General features: G+C 41.5%; 1 protein-coding gene across 3 annotated transcripts in view; it reads left to right on the forward strand.

Moving 5' to 3' along the window:
* Positions 1-20,664, forward strand: part of rgs3a (regulator of G protein signaling 3a) — a 265,109-nt gene that overhangs the window by 209,915 nt on the left and 34,530 nt on the right. For all 3 annotated transcript variants that reach the window (XM_061733623.1, XM_061733622.1, XM_061733621.1), the window contains one exon: positions 15,116-15,186. In XM_061733623.1, coding sequence (XP_061589607.1) covers positions 15,116-15,186 — 71 coding nt within the window. The remainder of the gene's footprint in view (positions 1-15,115; positions 15,187-20,664) is intronic.

Raw genomic sequence — 20,664 nt, forward strand, 5'->3', positions numbered from 1 at the left:
CCCCCCCCCCTGTGTTTTCTGCGGTGCCTTCACACTATACGCGAGGCATGTATTTTACTCGTATTTACTGACATTACGCCCCCAGATGTAGTTACAGTTGTCATAGCAACAGTAAACACCAGGTCAAAGCAGCAACGGGACTGTGGTCATTTGTTGTGGGGATAATGGGCTGACGTCAGTTCTAGAGCTTGTTAAAAGATAGAAACATTTTCTTTACCGCAGGCTGCTGCATGTTAGCATCTCAATATCATGTGAAAGTTCACTCTTCTGATGGATTTGAACTACATGCATTTGCAGCTACAACAATTTCAAGACGGTCATTCATGATTTCCACTGCAGCCTCCATGTTTCTACCGGGAGAAGGGTCGTGAAAAGCACGGAAAAATAATAATAATTAAAAAAAAAAATAGAATAGGCTACAATATGCTGACAGTCCATTATGCCGAAAGTCGTGCTATAATTGTTGCAACGTTGGGTAGGCTGTGACCTTCATCAGGTTAACTGTCAGACAGTTCATGTAGGTGGAAAAACACGTCACTCATTGTGTCATTCAATCTTCATTCATAAATTCTGGCTCAGGTCTGACACTGAGTGGCCTAAATAGTAAACGGTCACGCAGCGCGCATCAATTACCAATTCAATTCAATTCAATTCAATTTTATTTATATAGCGTCTAATACAACAGATGTTGTCTCTAGACGCTTTCCAGAGATCCAGAACATGAACATAAACATAACATAAAACATAAACATAAACATAAACATAAACATAAACCCCCGAGCAATTATTATATAAACAATGGCAGGTAAAAAACTCCCTTAGTGGGAGAAAAACCTTAAGCCAAACAGTGGCAAGAAAAACTCCCCTTTAGGAGGAAGAAACCTTGAGCAGGACCAGGCTCATAAGGGGGGACCCTCCTGCCGAAGGCCAGACTAGGGGGGTCGGGGACGTCGACAGCACACAGCAGGCAGGTGGAAGCAGCAGCGGGATGACCAGAGGGGGGGGGGGGGTGCAGGCAGGCGGAAGCAGCAACAGCAGACATCCACGTAGGCAGGTGGAAGAAGCAATGGGATGACCAGAGGGGGGGGAGGGCCGGGAACACAGGCCAGAACGCAGCTCCTGAGGCTCCGGCCTGCAAACATACACAAAAGAGAAAAAAGGGGGGCCGGCACAAGAAACTACAGGAACGATGGACAAAAATGATAGCTATGAGATATTTATAAATAAATAAAAATGGTAATGGAGAAGAGAGGCAGGGAAAAGGAGAGGAGAAGAAGGGTGAGAGGCACCGCCCAGCGGATCATGTCGGTGCCCCCCCTGCAGCATAGGCCTATAGCAGCATATCTACCACCAAGCTATATTTGAGACTAACTATTATAGTCTTGTTCTATAGCTGCAACTATGACTACTGACTCTAACACACTAAAGTTTACCCTACCTAGAGATTTACCAACACCAGCTAGAGGTTTACTAAACACTAACTATAGGCTTTACTAAACAGAAAGGTTTTAAGTTTAGTTTTAAAGGTGGAGGTGGTGTCAGCCTCCTTAACCAGATTGGAAGTTGGTTCCATAGTAATGGTGCCTGATAGCAGAACGCCCGCCCTCCAAATCTACATTTAGATACTCTAGGAACTACGAGTAAACCTGCACCCTGGGAGCGGAGAGCTCGGCCAGGAACATAAGGCACTATCAGGTCTTGTAAATACTGCGGAGCTAAGCCGTTTTGGGCTTTATATGCAAGTAATAACATTTTAAATTGAATTCTGAATTTTACAGGTAGCCAATGGAGCGACGCTACCACTTGAAACAAGAAACACACACAGGAAAAACGCCGAGATAAATATCTATCCATACAAAATAAAGAACAGCAACAACAATAATAATACATCTATTAGACCAAAAGGTAAAATAAGATTAACTTAGGCTTTTTTACCCACAAAATGACAAGATGGTGATAAAATGAAAATAATAAACTCTATTGTCATAGAACTTTTCTAAGTTTGCAAGGCACTTCAAAAACAGATTTTTAAAAAAGCACAGATAAAAACAACACAGACAACGAAATATACAGGCCCTAATAGCTTATAAGATAATATAATAGGCTATATTAGGCTATGAATAATTTTATAAATGCACAACGACGTCTGAGTTAAGGAAGTCTGAGAGAGAGAGAGAGAGAGGGAGAGAGAGAGAGAGAGAGAGAGAGAGAGAGAGAGAGAGAGAGAATTAGCAGAGCCTACAGACGTTTAAAAGTCCAAACAAAAGTATTTACTCACAAGAAGTGATTGTAATCAATTACACAATTTAAAGTAGATTTTTACTAAATATGATAATACATCTAGGCCTATGCGTGGTCTAATGATCAGCTCTCAACGTAAGACTATATTAAATTCTCTGTGGATTAATGCTCCACCTGCATCAATTGGATCCTCGTCAAAAGGACATGTCATGTTCGTAGCCTAATAGTAGTGAAAAGAAAAGTTGTAACACTGATTTTTTTTTTCTAATCAATGAAAGACGGCATAACTGCCTCAACTGCGCTCTTGGTTGGTAAAGAACAGCTCATTCGCGCGCTTGCTTTGTAAATGCCAGCTTCCGGTGCACGAATATGAATAAACGGTTGTTTTTGGTTCGTTTTTTCGTTCCTGTTGACTAGTGATTTCATTTTTCTTATATGAAATAGAAAACGAAAATAAAAGCGTATTTTGAATCTTTGTTAAATCATATTAACACAAAAAAAGAAAAAATGCAGTGTAATTCAATATTTGTTTTTTGTTTTAAAAGGAAAATCAAATAAACCAATCGTTTTTTGTTTTTTGATTCCCACTCATGATGGAAAAATCCAATGACCAAAAGATACACTGACCGTTTTGGTCAGTGTATCTTTTGGTCATTGGATTTTTCCATCATGAGTGGGAATCAAAAAACAAAAAACGATTGGTTTATTTGATTTTCCTTTTAAAACAAAAAACAAATATTGAATTACACTGCATTTTTTCTTTTTTTGTGTTAATATGATTTAACAAAGATTCAAAATACGCTTTTATTTTCGTTTACTATTTCATATAAGAAAAATGAAATCACTAGTCAACAGGAACGAAAAAACGAACCAAAAACAACCGTTTATTCATATTCGTGCACCGGAAGCTGCCATTTACAACCGAGTGAACTTAGTTCTGGATATTTGACAGGCATTCCTGTGACAATTCTCTCCAGGGGAAGTTGTTCTGTACCACCCCGTCCCACTCGAGCCAGCCACTCTAGGCTACTATTCCCCCCCCCCTGTGTTTTCTGCGGTGCATTCACACTATACGCGAGGCATGTATTTTACTCGTATTTACTGACATTACGCCCCCAGATGTAGCTACAGTTGTCATAGCAACAGTAAACACCAGGTCAAAGCAGCAACGGGACTGTGGTCATTTGTTGTGGGGATAATGGGCTGACGTCAGTTCTAGAGCTTGTTAAAAGATAGAAAAATGTTCTTTACCACAGGCTGCTGCATGTTAGCATCTCAATATCATGTGAAAGTTCACTCTTCTGATGGATTTGAACTACATGCATTTGCAGCTACAACAATGTCAAGACGGTCATTCATGATTTCCACTGCAGCCTCCATGTTTCTACCGGGAGAAGGGTCGTGAAAAGCACGGAAAAATAATAATAAAAAAAAACAAACTAGAATAGGCTACAATATGCCGACAGTCCATTATGCCGAAGGTCGTGCTATAATTGTTACAACGTTTGGGTAGGCTGTGACCTTCATCAGGTTAACTGTCAGACAGTTCATGTAGGTGGAAAAACACGTCACTCATTGTGTCATTCAATCTTCATTCATAAATTCTGGCTCAGGTCTGACACTGAGTGGCCTAAATAGTAAACGGTCACGCAGCGCGCATCAATTACCACTTGAAACAAGAAACACACACAGGAAAAACGCTGAGATAAATATCTATCCATACAAAATAAAGAACAACAGCAACAACAATAATAATACATCTATTAGACCAAAAGGTAAAATAAAATTAACTTAGGCTTTTTTACCCACAAAATGACAAGATGGTGATAAAATGAAAATAATAAACTCTATTGTCATAGAACTTTTCTAAGTTTGCAAGGCACTTCAAAAACAGATTTTTTAAAAAGCACAGATAAAAACAACACAGACAACGAAATATACAGGCCCTAATAGCTTATAAGATAATATAATAGGCTATATTTGGCTATGAATAATTTTATAAATGCACAATGACGTCTGAGTTAAGGAAGTCTGAGAGAGAGAGAGAGAGAGAGAGAGAGAGAGAGAGAGAGAGAGAGAGAGAGAGAGAGAGAGAGAGAGAGAGAGAGAGAGAGAGAGAGAGAGAGAGAGAGAGAGAGAGAGAATTAGCAGAGCCTACAGACGTTTAAAAGTCCAAACAAAAGTATTTACTCACAAGAAGTGATTGTAATCAATTACATAATTTAAATTAGATTTTTACTAAATATGATAATACATCTAGGCCTATGCGTGGTCTAATGATCAGCTCTCAACGTAAGACTATATTAAATTCTCTGTGGATTAATGCTCCACCTGCATCAATTGGATCCTCGTCAAAAGGACATGTCATGTTCGTAGCCTAATAGTAGTGAAAAGAAAAGTTGTAACACTGATTTTTTTTTCTAATCAATGAAAGACGGCATAACTGCCTCAACTGCACACTGACAGAAAAGAGGAGGGAAGGAAAAACGCAAGTGTAATCCCCAATTAGTGCACTGAAATGTCAGGAGACATACGCATCTGGATTAGCCTGTGTCATACACATATGTGATTAGAATGCAGACAAAAGATCAACACAAATATGAAACAGAAAAATAATGCAGTTTAATTAATCTAATAAAACATCAAAATTATTGTCCTCCATCTGTAACTTCCGGTGCACGAATATGAATAAACGGTTGTTTTTGGTTCGTTTTTTCGTTCCTGTTGACTAGTGATTTCATTTTTCTTATATGAAATAGAAAACGAAAATAAAAGCGTATTTTGAATCTTTGTTAAATCATATTAACACAAAAAAAGAAAAAATGCAGTGTAATTCAATATTTGTTTTTTGTTTTAAAAGGAAAATCAAATAAACCAATCGTTTTTTGTTTTTTGATTCCCACTCATGATGGAAAAATCCAATGACCAAAAGATACACTGACCCGTTTTCCACTCGCTGTTTTAATTCCCAATTTAGATTTTCAAACACATCAATGAAATCGGATAACGGATAACAGATAACGGATAACGATCCGTTTTCTGTTTTCCGTTTTTTATTATCAAAACAAAAGATGGGAAACGGATTAGTTTGGATTATTTCTCGTCCACGGACCCAGACGGTTCCAGGACCGACGGCTTTTCAGAGCAGTTGGGAGAAGTGACGCTGCGGTTCATTGTTCATTATCATTAACATCCTTTAATGGGAAGTTCTTGTGCAGGAAGCAGCATCTCCTTAGAGGAGCTAAAGAACAGGAGGAAAGGACGGCAGATTCGATGGAGGAGACTGCCTTCCCTTTTTTTCTTTCTGCAGGAAGAAAATCCCACATCCTCAGCACAAACGTGCAAACAATGCAGTTATTGTTTCTGTTTTTTATTTGTGGTCGGAGCTGGACTGAGTCAGCATCCTGTATCTGCCGTCACTTTAACTGCTGTTCTTGTACATTAGTTTATAACGTACAAAAGTTAGCAGGAAAACTGTCAGAAACACACTTTTCCAGGAAACACTTTGGATAGAGCATAAAACACGTCACAACATGCACGAGGAACTTCTGTACATGAAACACTAAAGACCTTTCACTCGTCTCACATCCTTCATGATTAGACAAGTTTATTTGTACAGCAGAATTCAACACAAGGTCATTCAAAATGCTTTACATCAACATTAAAAGCGGCAAGACACAATTAAACAGTAAATAACAAATAAATTAAAGCTGCAAGCAGCGATGAACGGGCCCTCTCGCATGCAGTTTTCACCAATAAAGGTCAAGGACTCAAAACTAAGTCTGATGACGCCACCATGACTCTTTATGTCAAACCATTTAAAAGTTATGGCAGAAAATAGGAACTATCAAATATCGTGCTTCAATATTAATCTCGACATTACGACTTTTTTCTCAACATTTGGACTTTTTTCTCGTCATTTTGACTTTTTTTTTCAACATTTTGACTTTTTTTTCGACATTTTGACTTTTTTCTCAAAATATTTACCTTTTTCTCGACACTTCGACTTTTTTTTCAACATTTTGACTTTTTTTTCAAGATTGTATTTAAACATCAATCTCAACATTTCAACTTTTTTCTCGAAATTTCGACTTTTTTCACGAAATTTCGACTTTTTTCTTGAAGTTCACAATGAAAAAAATAATCTCCCCCCAGTTCTAACTAATATAGAAACATGCAGCATGTGTTTCTTCATTCTAAGGCTGATACAAAACTTTTCATTTTTTGCGGCTCCAGACATATTTGTTTTTGTGTTTTTGGTCCAATACGGATCTAAAACATGTTGGGTTGCCGATCCCTGATTTAGACTATGTGTTTATGCAGAAAACAGCATGAAAATCATCTCGTAGATAGAGATCATGCATCGATCCTCAGGGTTCCATCTGGGGAACTCTTTATAACTGACTTGCATCAAATAAAACAACAAACAGCAGTTTTATAGCAGATTATATGAGTAATTAACCAACGCTTTACATGCTGCTCTACAGAGTTTACATTTAAATGCTCAGAAAACAAAGTTCACCGTCTTCGTCTTAAAAACACGACTTACAGTCATTTGATGATAAGATTTATTTTAAATACCTAGTTCACCCAAAGGAATTGACTGTAGGGCTCGTCTAGTGTTTTAACGTTGATAATCTGGATAAAAAAGCTTAAAGCAAAAATCCAGACCTTGAAAAACAACAAACCTCTTCACTCTCAAGTCTTGGAAGAGAAATTTATTCTATTCCCAAATTCCCAAATCCCCCTTATTTGTGAGGAAGTTGCACAAATATTTCCTTTGACATTTGAAACAATGGAGAAAGTCAAAAGTTCCAGCCACTTAAGCGGTTACGCAATCACACATGAAAGAACATGTTGAATGAAAACACATCAGGAATGCTTTCTCAAGCCTCTGGATATCAAACATCCTGAGAAAAGACCTGTGGGGAAGAAACGCTAAAGGAAACACTAGAAAGATACTGTTTATGAACATAATTTGCTCAATTTTCCCAAAGATTCCTTGATAATTGAATGCTCTCCCACCGAGCCGTTTGGTGCTTTTTCCCTCTCGTCTCTTTGGGCCTTTTATTTAATCCTTTTCTATTTTTACATTTGGGTTTTCTGGCTCAGAAAAGTCTCCTTTGTTCCTCGGGTACCGCTCTGAGGGAGAAGTTTCTTTTTTTATTGTCCGTCTTTTATTTTCTCTGGCACAACGTTTGAGATGTCGAAACTCTTTCAATAGAGAAAAAAAAGGCCCAATAAGCAAACGGTCCTGTTTTATGCTGCTAATGCAAATACTGTAACATGCCATGATCAAACCTGCCAGGCAGGAGTTTTACTGTTTAAAATAGACATTGTTCTGCTTATCCTGAAGATCTATCAGTAAAAGTGCAGAGATCAGCACTCACCGTGGGATGGAACCTGCACAGAAATGTCGACCTTATCTGTCTTTTCATGAATTAAACAACTTGGGTCAGTTCAAATGCATCGTTAAAGGAAACAGAAGAAGAGCTGGACTACAGCTAGTCTTCCTCAGCTCTAGTCCCAGTAATCACTGAATCTGTCCCAGGACGTTCTGCAGGTTCAGACTTCATATATATTATATTATATTCATATCGGACATAAAGGTGTCACAGATCACCTGGATCGGATCTGAATATGTCCTGGAAAGTATCAATATGAATAGTTCTCAGTATTCTCAGGGAACGCCCAGGGCCGACACTTAGGGCAGAGCCCTCTATATATATATATATATATATATATATTATATATATATATATATATATATAGTATATATATATATATATATATATATATATATATATATATATATATATATATATATATATATATATATAGTTATATATAGTTATATATAGTTATATATATAGTTATATTTTTTATATATTTTAAAAAATTATATATATGTTTATATATATATTATTTTTATTATATTTTTTCTTATATATAATATATATATATATATATATATATTATATATTATATATATATATATATATATAAATATATATATATATATATATATATATATATATATATATATATATTTATTTTTTTAGATATTTTTTAAATTATATATATGGTTTTATATATATATTATATTTTAATTATATTTTTTCTTTTATATATATATATATGAAAAAACATATATATATGTATATATTTTTTTTAAATTATATATATGTTTATATACATATTATTTTATTATATTTTTTCTTTTATATCCCCATCTTAATTCCCTCTTATACTCGTGTCCACTGTAGTTTTTATCATGACTACTGATATATTTTACACAAACGCTGCTTCAAGAAAAAGCAACTTTAAAAATGAACTATTTAATTTCTGAATGACATCAAAACATCAACATATCTGTATTGATTCTGCAAATCAATGACTACATGAGGGGTTATATTATTATTATTATTATTATTATTATTATTATTATTATTATTATTATAATTATTATTATATTATTATTATTATTATTATTATTATTATTATTATTATTATTATTATTATATTACTGTAAAGGCTGGACATGTTTTCAAAACCTGCTTAAAGAAACATATAGTCGTGTTGCCAGAAGAATCCGAGACACTTGTTGAACCTTGTTTCAGGAAAGACAGTGAAGGCCCAGACGTTGTCTCTCTCTTGTAGGATTCTCTCTTGCTATTTTATCTGCAATTAAAAACAACAACAACAGCAAAACTCAAGTCATACCAGCCTGTGACTGCGGCTTTAATCTCATCCTGCTGTTATCTGCTGCTGGCTGCTCGTCCAACTGTCAAATTATTCCTGCAAAATATTATAATTAACTCGGAGGTTCCAGGAAAGGATGTTAAAGCAGGAAATGATGATATAAAATGTAAATGATAATATAAAATGTAAGTATAAAAACAAGTAAGTTAAAACAAAAAAAAGGATGATTGAGGTTTAAAGCACAAAAAACAACTTTATTTGGGCTTTTGGAGGAGTTGAAGTCTGGGTTTTTAATCTGTTTATAACTTTTTTTAGATTTATTTTTATTTGATATCTTTTATTTCGAACACAAGCACAAAATAAATAAAAATAAATAAATAAATACATACATAAAACAGCAGAACAATAAATCAATAACACCAAAAAACGACAATAATAATCACTAAATTAAATCTGCAAGCAGCAGTGAACGGGCCCCTCGCACAGGCAATTTTTCACCAATAAAAGTCAAGGACTCAAAACTAAGCTCCGATGACACCACCCGACAACTCTATGTCAAACCATTCAAAAGTTATAGCAGAAAAAAAGGGACAACCAATCAGAAGAAGGGGCGGGGGCTAATTTGCACCAATTAAGGTGAAGGAGTCAATACCGAGTCCGATGACACCACCCATGACTCTCTATGTCAAACCATTCAAAAGTTAAGGCAGAAAGTAGGAACTATCAAATATGGACCAATCAGATGAAGGGGGGGTGCGGGCGCTTTTTTGGTGTCTAGCGTCGCCACGGTAACGCTTTTGACTGAGAAAAGTAATGCACGTCTGCAGGATGGAGACGCACATTTTTGATGTATAACACACCTGGGTGCACGTTACGGTTCGGGCGAAGAGGCGGCGCCGAGAGAAATTGCATAAATTTCGCCAAAATTACACGATTAATTCAAAATGGCCGACTTCCTGTTTGGTTTGGGGCCTTGGCTCCAAGAGACTTTTCTTTAAGTTGTGACATGATACAGGCGGTGTTACCGATTTTCGTGCATGTACGTCAAACCGTATTGTGGGGCTTGAGGAACAAAGTTTTCTAGGGGGCGCTGTTGAGCCATTAGGCCACGCCCATTAATACAAACCATGAAATATTAAATTATCACCAGGCCTGACTTGGTGCAAAATTTGGTGACTTTTGGGGCCACGTTAGGGGGAAAAAAGGCCCTCCCTTTCGTCAGAAGAAAAACAAGGATAAAAAACAAATACTCCTACAGATACAATAGAGTCATCCCCGGAAAAATAACTTGTTATTTGACAATTTTCACCTGTTTTCAAGTAAATTTTCACTTGAAATAAGTAGAAAAAATCTGCCAGTGGAAGCAGATTTTTCTACTTATTTTAAGTGAAAATCTACTTGAAACAGGTGAAAATTGTTGTTTTTTCACGTGATGACTCTTGTTTTAAGTGTAATGAGATTTTTTGACTAAAAATGAGACATTTTAACTAGAAATAAGACAAATATTCCTGGTAAGATTTAGAGTTTTTGCAGTGCAGCGTCTGGTTCTTTCCCACGTGTGAATGATGACCTGCATCCCGGGACACGTGCGGCCGACACATGTAAACCTATTTCCATCTGCAGGGCTTTACTCCCATCGCCGTGGAAACATCTGCATCTGGTGCCCGAGGGCTAATCCTCATGCAGTCTTTGGTGAAACGCAGCGCTCTTTCACCGTCTTCAGCAACACACATACCAGAGTTATTTTTAGGATGTTTTAATGCTCCGCTGACCACTGCAACGCTGTGTGCTTTTCCTTCCCTCCCTCTTTTATGCTTTAGTTCTGCAGGCCAGGCTTCCAGAGAGACTCAGGCTGGGAAAGTTGTAAACTTAAAACCTAGAAATGAAACTGCTCTAAAAATCAAAGAGTCTGATCTTCACAACATGTGAAATATTTCAGAGAATGGTCTCAGAAATGATGCTCACCGCAGGGCTGGGGATCGATGCAAATGTCAAGAATCGATTCCGATTCTTAAGATTCAGAATCGATTATCAAGATTTGATTCCATACGATATTGATTTGGGTTAGTGTTATTAGTTTTTTGAGCTGTTGCATGAATTATATGACTGTAGTTCTGCAACATATTAATACTAGTATTATATTGAGATTCAACAGCAAGTATTGCAGCTAATGATGCTAAGGACCAATCAGCTCCCAGAATGCTGATAGAACTGAAACAGAAACATCCATTTTCTGTCTTTTTTGGTTTTTTCATTTTTGAGAATTTGGTTTTTATCATTTTATGCAAATGTAACCCCAAGACCGTATATAAAGTAATGAAATATAGACAATGTATGCAATTATAACTGAAAACTTTAATGTTTTCATACCTTTAAACAAATGTAAAGGCAAAAACATGGTACCAGTTATTCTCGTGTCCAACAAAACATTCCTTTTTTGGGCATAAAGAAAAATTACCAAAAGTTGTAATGCTGAAAAAAAAAAATCGATCTTTGGACATGGCTAAATACAATCTTTGACTAAAACTAGACTAAAATGGTCCTGGAGAATTCTGACTAAAATAAGACTAAAATGACTTTTAGTCGACTGAAACTTGACACGACTAAAAGGAGAATGAACATCTAAGACTAATAAAAACTAGGATGATGCTGGACCCAAAGACTAAAACTAGAACTGAAACAGGCTGACAACAACAACACTAGTCTTGAGTTAAAATAAAATCTCAGGATAGACGTCGTCCTGTCAAAGTGCCTGCTGACAAACATCACCGGTTACCATGACGACCCCTCCCCAGCAGCTCCGTAAGATTCCCAATAATACAAATCAATACGAGAAACTAAAATGACCTGATGGAGGTAAAAAAGTTCTGCTGCTTAAAGGACACGTGTAGTTTTTAGTGCAGGAAACCTGTAAACATGCTGGACCCCCCAGGACTGATTCATGACCCCCCAGGACTGATTCATGACCCCCCAGGACTGATTCATGACCCCCCCCAGGACTGATTCATGACCCCCCCAGGACTGATTCATGACCCCCCCCAGGACTGATTCATGACCCCCCCCCAGGACTGATTCATGACCCCCCAGGACTGATTCATGACCCCCCAGGACTGTTTCATGACCCCCCCAGGACTGATTCATGACCCCCCAGGACTGATTCATGACCCCCCAGGACTGTTTCATGACCCCCCAGGACTGATTCATGACCCCCCAGGACTGATTCATGACCCCCCAGGACTGATTCATGACCCCCCCCCCCCCAGGACTGATTCATGACCCCCCAGGACTGATTCATGACCCCCCAGGACTGTTTCATGACCCCCCAGGACTGTTTCATGACCCCCCCCCCCCCAGGACTGATTCATGACCCCCCCCAGGACTGTTTCATGACCCCCCCCCAGGACTGATTCATGACCCCCCAGGACTGATTCATGACCCCCCAGGACTGATTCATGACCCCCCAGGACTGATTCATGACCGCCCCCCCCAGGACTGTTTCATGACCCCCCAGGACTGATTCATGACCCCCCCCCCCCCCAGGACTGATTCATGACCCCCCCCCAGGACTGATTCATGACCCCCCCCCAGGACTGATTCATGACCCCCCAGGACTGATTCATGACCCCCCCCCAGGACTGATTCATGACCCCCCAGGACTGATTCATGACCCCCCAGGACTGATTCATGACCCCCCAGGACTGTTTCATGACCCCCCAGGACTGATTCATGACCCCCCCCAGGACTGTTTCATGACCCCCCCCCCCCAGGACTGATTCATGACCCCCCCCCCAGGACTGATTCATGACCCCCCCCCAGGACTGATTCATGACCCCCCAGGACTGATTCATGACCCCCCAGGACTGATTCATGACCCCCCAGGACTGATTCATGACCCCCCCCCCAGGACTGTTTCATGACCCCCCAGGACTGATTCACGACCCCCCAGGACTGTTTCATGACCCCCCAGGACTGTTTCATGACCCCCCAGGACTGATTCATGACCCCCCAGGACTGTTTCATGACCCCCCAGGACTGTTTCATGACCCCCCAGGACTGATTCATGACCCCCCAGGACTGTTTCATGACCCCCCCCCCAGGACTGATTCATGACCCCCCAGGACTGATTCATGACCCCCCCCCCAGGACTGTTTCATGACCCCCCAGGACTGATTCATGACCCCCCAGGACTGTTTCATGACCCCCCAGGACTGATTCATGACCCCCCCCCAGGACTGATTCATGACCCCCCAGGACTGATTCATGACCCCCAGGACTGATTCATGACCCCCCAGGACTGATTCATGACCCCCCCCCCCAGGACTGTTTCATGACCCCCCAGGACTGATTCACGACCCCCCAGGACTGTTTCATGACCCCCCAGGACTGATTCATGACCCCCCAGGACTGATTCATGACCCCCCCCCCCCCCCCCCCCCCCAGGACTGATTCATGACCCCCCAGGACTGTTTCATGACCCCCCAGGACTGATTCATGACCCCCCAGGACTGTTTCATGACCCCCCAGGACTGATTCACGACCCCCCAGGACTGATTCATGACCCCCCCCCCCCCCCCCCCCCCCAGGACTGATTCATGACCCCCCAGGACTGTTTCATGACCCCCCCCCCCCCCCCCCCCCCAGGACTGATTCATGACCCCCCAGGACTGTTTCTTCACATAAAACTCAACTTATCATCATAAACATATCAGAAATGACACCACCCACGACTTTTTATGTCAAACCATTCAAAAGTTCTGGCAGAAAGTAGGAACTATCAAATATGGACCAACCAGATGAAGGGGGGGCGCGCTTTTTGGCGTCTAGCGTCGCCACGGTAAAGCATTTGACTGATAAAAGTAAGGGGCGTCGTCGCAGGATGGAGACGCACATTTTGATGTATAACACACGTTACGGTTCGGGCCGTATTAACGGCCGAAGAAATGGCATAAATTGCGCCAAAATGACATCATTAATTCAAAATGACCGACTTCCTGTTGGGTTTCGGCCATGGCGCCAAGAGACTTTTCTTTAAGTTGCGACATGATACAGGTGTGTACCAATTTTCGTGCATGTACATCAAACCGTATTGTGGGGCTTGAGGCACAAAGTTTTCTAGGGGGCGCAGTAAAAACACGACTGGACAACTCAGGGGGGGGGTACCGGGAACGCAGGCCAGAACGCAGCTCCCGAGGCTCCGGCCTGCAAACATGCACAAAAGAGAGAAAAGGGGGGCCGGCACAAGAAACTACAGGAACGATGGACAAAAATGATAGCTATGAGATATTTATAATAAATAAAAATGGTAATGGAGAAGAGAGGAAGGGAAGAGGAGAAGAGAAGAAGGGTGAGAGGCACCGCCCAGTGGATCATGTCGGTGCCCCCCTGCAGCATAAGCCTATAGCAGCATATCTACCACCAAGCTATATTTGAGACTAACTATTATAGTCTTGTTCTATAGCTGCAACTATGACTACTGACTCTAACACACTAGAGTTTACACTACCTAGAGATTTACCAACACCAGCTAGAGGTTTACTAAACACTAACTATAGGCTTTACTAAACAGAAAGGTTTTAAGTTTAGATTTAAAGGTGGAGGTGGTGTCAGCCTCCTTAACCCAGATTGGAAGTTGGTTCCAAAGTAATGGTGCCTGGTGGGGGGTATTGGGTGGATTGGGGGGCTATCAGGTGGACCTCACCCCCCCACCCCCCACATGTTCCCACCACCAACACCCTCAAGACTGAACCACCGCCGGGTGGAAAACACCAACCATCGGCGTCTCGGACCCGGCCCTGTGTTCCTGCAACACAATAGCTCATTATGTGAAACCACACACACACAATGGGGCAGATTAGTGGATATTGACCCCCACCCGGCCCACTTCCCTTTCCCTCTCGGCCAATCAGAACGGCCGCTGGCAGCCGGCGCTCCTTGAGGCCCCGAGCACAGCTGGACCCCCCCTGCAAGCAACAGCTGAAGTCGTTCTGCTCAGGTCGTTCCTCTCTGTCTCTGTTTACCAATACCGCCGCGTTGCGCGTTACCCAGGGTGCTTAGTGGGAACCATTTCTGGATACGTGAGAGTTGCTGGTGCGGCGCCCGGCGGGTGGTGTGTGCATGAAGGGCCCGGTGTGGCGGCGGCGGCTGACCCAGTGTCCTCTGCTTCCTCCTGCAGCTCAGCGCCGGGTCGCCCTGCAGCTGCCAGGTCGACGACGACGGCAGCAAGAAGAAGAAGTCCAAGAACCTGTAAGTCCCCGTTTGCTGTTTTCTGGTGGTCGGTGTGTATCTGATGAGGAGATCTGACATTAGCATCATTTTCATGGTAATTAATCATTAAATGGTGATTAATCAATAAAATGGTAACGACTGACACCCTGGTGCTGTGGTGGTGGGAGGGTTAGGGTTAGGTTAAACCTGACCAGGTAAATGTGACCAGGTAAACCTGACCAGGTAAATCTAACCAGGTAAACCTGACCAGGTAAATCTAACCAGGTAAACCTGACCAGGTAAATCTAACCAGGTAAACCTGACCAGGTAAATGTGACCAGGTAAACCTGACCAGGTAAATCTGACCAAATAAGCCTGACCAGGTAAATGTGAGCAGGTAAATCTGATCAGGTAAATGTGAGCGGGTAAATGTGAGCAGGTAAATCTGACCAGGTAAATGTGAGCAGGTAAACCTGACCAGGTAAATGTGAGCAGGTAAAAGTGCTCATCATCACCTAATGAAGCGGTAAACACTGGGCGGAGCTGCAGAGGTGTGTGACTCCCAGGATGTGCGAGAAGTGAAGCGTCTGTTTGAGTTGTGTGTGTTGAGGTGTGTGTTGAGGTGTGTTTTAGGTGTGTGTTGAGGTGTGTGTTGAGGTGTGTTTTAGGTGTATGTGTTGAGGTGTGTGTTGAGGTGTGTTTTAGGTGTATGTGTTGAGGTGTGTTTTAGGTGTGTTTTAGGTGTGTGTTTTAGGTGTGTTTTAGGTGTGTGTTGAGATGTGTTTTAGGTGTGTGTTGAGGTGTGTTTTAGGTGTGTGTTTTAGGTGTGTTTTAGGTGTGTGTTGAGGTGTGTGTTGAGGTGTGTTTTAGGTGTGTGTTGAGGTGTGTTTTAGGTGTGTGTTGAGGTGTGTTTTAGGTGTGTGTTTTAGGTGTGTGTTGAGGTGTGTGTTGAGGTGTGTGTTAGGTGTGTGTTGAGGTGTGTTTTAGGTGTGTATTGAGGTGTGTGTTGTGGTGTGTGTTGAGGTGTGTTTTAGGTGTGTGTTGAGGTGTGTGTTTTAGGTGTGTGTTGAGGTGTGTTGAGGTGTGTGTTGAGGTGTGTTTTAGGTGTGTGTGTTGAGGTGTGTTTTAGGTGTGTTTTAGGTGTGTGTTTTAGGTGTGTTTTAGGTGTGTGTTGAGATGTGTTTTAGGTGTGTGTTGAGGTGTGTTTTAGGTGTGTGTTTTAGGTGTGTTTTAGGTGTGTGTTGAGGTGTGTGTTGAGGTGTGTTTTAGGTGTGTGTTGAGGTGTGTTTTAGGTGTGTGTTGAGGTGTGTTTTAGGTGTGTGTTTTAGGTGTGTGTTGAGGTGTGTGTTGAGGTGTGTGTTAGGTGTGTGTTGAGGTGTGTTTTAGGTGTGTATTGAGGTGTGTGTTGTGGTGTGTGTTGAGGTGTGTTTTAGGTGTGTGTTGAGGTGTGTGTTTTAGGTGTGTGTTGAGGTGTGTTGAGGTGTGTGTTGAGGTGTGTTTTAGGTGTGTGTTGAGGTGTGTTTTAGGTGTGTGTGTTGAGGTGTGTTTTAGGTGTGTGTTGAGGTGTGTTTTAGGTGTGTGTTGAGATGTGTTTTAGGTGTGTGTTGAGGTGTGTTTTAGGTGTGTGTGTTGAGGTGTGTTTTAGGTGTGTGTTGAGGTGTGTTTTAGGTGTGTGTTGAGGTGTGTTTTAGGTGTGTGTTAAGGTGTGTTTTAGGTGTGTTTTAGGTGTGTTGAGGTGTGTTTTAGGTGTGTGTTGAGGTGTGTGTTGAGGTGTGTTTTAGGTGTGTGTGTTGAGGTGTGTTTTAGGTGTGTGTTGAGATGTGTTTTAGGTGTGTGTTGAGGTGTGTTTTAGGTGTGTGTTGAGGTGTGTTTTAGGTGTGTGTTGAGGTGTGTGTTGAGGTGTGTTTTAGGTGTGTGTTGAGGTGTGTTTTAGGTGTGTGTTGAGGTGTGTTTTAGGTGTGTGTTGAGGTGTGTGTTGAGGTGTGTTTTAGGTGTGTGTTGAGGTGTGTTTTAGGTGTGTGTTGAGGTGTGTTGAGGTGTGTTTTAAGTGTGTTTTAGGTGTGTGTTGAGGTGTGTTTAGTTGTGTGTGAGGTGTTGTGTTTTAGGTGTGTGTTGAGGTGTGTGTTGAGGTGTGTTTCAGTGTGTGTTGAGGTGTGTTTTAGGTGTGTGTTGAGGTGTGTGTTAAGGTGTGTTTTGGGTGTGTGTTGAGGTGTGTGTTGAGGTGTGTTTTAGGTGTTTTTTAGGTGTGTTGAGGTGTGTGTTGATGTGTGTTTTAGGTGTATGTTGAGGTGTGTTTTAGGTGTGTGTTGAGGTGTGTGTTGAGGTGTGTTTTAGGGTGTTTGTTGAGGTGTGTGTTGAGGTGTGTTTTAGGTTTGTTTTAGGTGTGTTGAGGTGTGTTTTAGGTGTGTTTTAGGTGTGTGTTGAGGTGTGTTTTAGGTGTGTGTTGAGGTGTGTGTTGAGGTGTGTTTTAGGTGTGTGTTAGGTGTGTTTTAGGTGTGTGTTGAGGTGTATGTTGAGGGTGTGTTTTAGGTGTGTGTTGAGGTGTGTTTTAGGTGTGTGTTGAGGTGTGTTTTAAGGTGTGTTTTTAGGTGTGTGTTGAGTTGTGTGTTGAGGTGTGTTTTAGGTGTTTTGAGGTGGTGGTGTTGAGGTGTGTTTTAGGTGTGTGTTGAGGTGTGTTTTAGGTGTGTGTTGAGGTGTTTTAGGTGTGTGTTGAGGTGTGTTTTAGGTGTGTGTTGAGGTGTGTGTTTAGGTGTGTTTTAGGTGTGTGTTGAGGTGTGTTTTAGGTGTGTGTTGAGGTGTGTTTTAGGTGTGTGTTGAGGTGTGTTTTAGGTGTGTTTTAGGTGTGTGTTGAGTTGTGTGTTGAGGTGTGTTTTAGGTGTGTGTTGAGGTGTGTTTTAGGTGTGTTTAGGTGTGTTGAGTTGTGTTTTAGGTGTGTGTTGAGGTGTGTGTTGAGGTTGTTGGTGTGTGTTGAGGTGTGTTTTAGGTGTGTTTTAGGTGTGTGTTGAGGTGTGTTTTAGGTGTGTGTTGAGGTGTGTTTTAGGTGTGTGTTGAGGTGTGTTTAGGGGGTGTGTTTTAGGTGTGTGTTAGGTGTGTTGGGTGTGTGAGGTGTGTTTTAGGTGTGTGTTGAGGTGTGTTTTAGGTGTGTGTTGAGGTGTTTAGGTGTGTGTTGAGGTGTGTTTTAGGTGTGTGTTGAGGGGTGTGTTTAGGTGTGTTTTAGGTGTGTGTTGAGGTGTGTGTTGAGGTGTTTTAGGTGTGTGTTGAGGTGTGTTTAGGTGTGTTTTAGGTGTGTGTTGAGGTGTGTTTTAGGTGTGTTTTAGGTGTGTGTTGAGGTGTGTTGTTGGTGTTTTTAGGTGTGTTTTAGGTGTGTGTTGAGGTGTGTTGTGGTGTGTGTTAGGTGTTTTAGGTGTGTGTGAGGTGTGTGTTGAGGTGTGTTTAGGTGTGGGTTTAGGTGTGTTTTAGGTGTGTGTGGAGGTGTTTTAGGTGTTTTTTGAGGTGTTGTGTTGAGGTGTGTTTTAGGTGTGTGTTGAGGTGTTTGTTGAGGTGTGTTTTAGGTGTGGTTTTAGGTGTGTGTTGAGGTGTGTGTTGTGGTGTCTTTTAGGAGTGTTTTAGGAGTGTGTTGAGGTGTGTGTTGAGGTGTCTTTTAGGTGTGTTTTAGGTGTGTGTTGAGGTGTGTGTTGAGGTGTGTTTTAGGAGTGTTTTAGGTGTGTGTTGAGGTGTGTTTTAGGAGTGTTTAGGTGTGTGTTGAGGTGTGTTTTAGGTGTGTTTTAGTGTGTGTTGGGTGTGTGTTAGGTGTGTTTTAGGTGTGTGTTGAGGTGTTTTAGGTGTGTGTTGAGGTGTGTGGTGTTTTAGGTGTGTGTTGAGGTGTGTTGTAGGTGTGTGTTGAGGTGTTTAGGTGTGTGTTGAGGTGTGTGTAGGTGTTTTAGGTGTGTGTTGAGGTGTGTGTTAGTGTGTTTTAGGTGTGTGTTGAGGTGTGTTTTAGGTGTGTTTTAGGTGTGTGTTAGGTGTCGTTTGAGTGTTTTAGGTGTGTGTTGAGGTGTGTTTAGGAGTGTGTTAGGTGTGTGTTGAGGTGTGTTTTGGTGTGTGTTGAGGGTGTGTGGGTGTGTAGGGTGTTAGGTGTGTGTTGAGGTGTGTGTTGGGTGTGTTTTAGGTGTGTGTTGAGGGTGTGTTTTAGGTGTGTTGGGTGTGGTGTGAGGTGTTTTAGGTGTGTGTTGAGGTGTGTTGAGGTGTGTGTTAAGGTGTTTTAGGTGTGTGTTTGAGGTGTGTGTTGAGGTGTTGTTAGGTGTGTGTTAGGTGTGTTGGTTGGTGGTGTGTTGAGGGTGTTTTTAGGGGTGTTTTAGGTGTGTGTTGAGGTGTGTGTTAGGGTGTTTTAGGTGTGTGTTGAGGTGTGTGTTGAGGTGTGTGTTGAGGTGTTTTAGGTGTGTTTTGAGGTGTGTGTTGAGGTGTGTGTTGAGGTGTGTTTTAGGTGTGTGTTGAGGTGTGTGTTGAGGTGTTTTTAGGAGTGTTTTAGGTGTGTGTTGAGGTGTGTGTTGAGGTGTGTTTAGGGTGTTTTAGGTGTGGTTGAGGTGTGTTTTAGGGTGTTTTAGGTGTGGTTGAGGTGTGTTTAGGTGTGTGTTGAGGTGTGTTTTAGGTGTGTGTTGAGGTGTGGTTAAGGTGTGTGTTGACGTGTGTTGTAGGTGTGTGTTGAGGTGTTTTAGGTGTGTGTTGAGGTGTGTTTTAGGTGTGTTTAGGTGTGTGTTGAGGTGTGTGTTAAGGTGTTTTAGGTGTGTGTTGAGGTGTGTGTAAGGTGTTTTAGGTGTGTGTTGAGGTGTGTTTTAAGGTGTGTGTTGGGTGGTTTTAGGAGTGTTTTAGGTGTGTGTTGAGGTGTGTTTTAGGAGTGTTTGTGGTGTGTGTTGAGGTGTGTTTTAGGTGTGTGTTGAGGTGTGTTTTAGTGTGTTTTAGGTGTGTGTTGAGGTGTGTTTTAGGTGTGTGTCGAGGTGTGTGTTGAGGCATGTGTTTTTGAGGCGTGTGTGTTGAGATGTGTGTTTTAGGTGTGTGTTGAGGTGTGTGTTGAGATGTGTGTTTTAGGTGAGTTGGTGTGTTTTAGGTGTGTGTTGAGGTGTTGTTTTAGGTGTGTGTTGGGTGTGTTTTAGGTGTGTGTTGAGGTGTGTTTTAGGTGTGTGTTGAGGTGTGTTTTAGGTGTGTGTTGAGATGTGTTTTAGGTGTGTGTTGAGGTGTGTGTTGAGGTGTGTGTTGAGGTGTGTGTTGAGGTGTGTGTTGAGGTGTGTTTTAGATGTGTTTTAGGTGTGTGTTGAGATGTGTTTTAGGTGTGTGTTGAGGTGTGTTTTAGGTGTGTGTTGAGGTGTGTGTTGAGGTGTGTTTTAGGTGTGTGTTGAGGTGTGTGTTGAGGTGTGTTTTAGGTGTGTGTTGAGGTGTGTTTTAGGTGTGTGTTGAGGTGTGTTTTAGATGTGTTTTAGGTGTGTGTTGAGGTGTGTGTTGAGGTGTGTTTTAGATGTGTTTTAGGTGTGTTTTAGGTGTGTG

The sequence above is a fragment of the Cololabis saira genome, chromosome 11 (genome assembly GCF_033807715.1).
Source record: "Cololabis saira isolate AMF1-May2022 chromosome 11, fColSai1.1, whole genome shotgun sequence".
In the NCBI taxonomy this organism is placed as follows: Eukaryota; Metazoa; Chordata; class Actinopteri; order Beloniformes; family Belonidae; genus Cololabis; species Cololabis saira.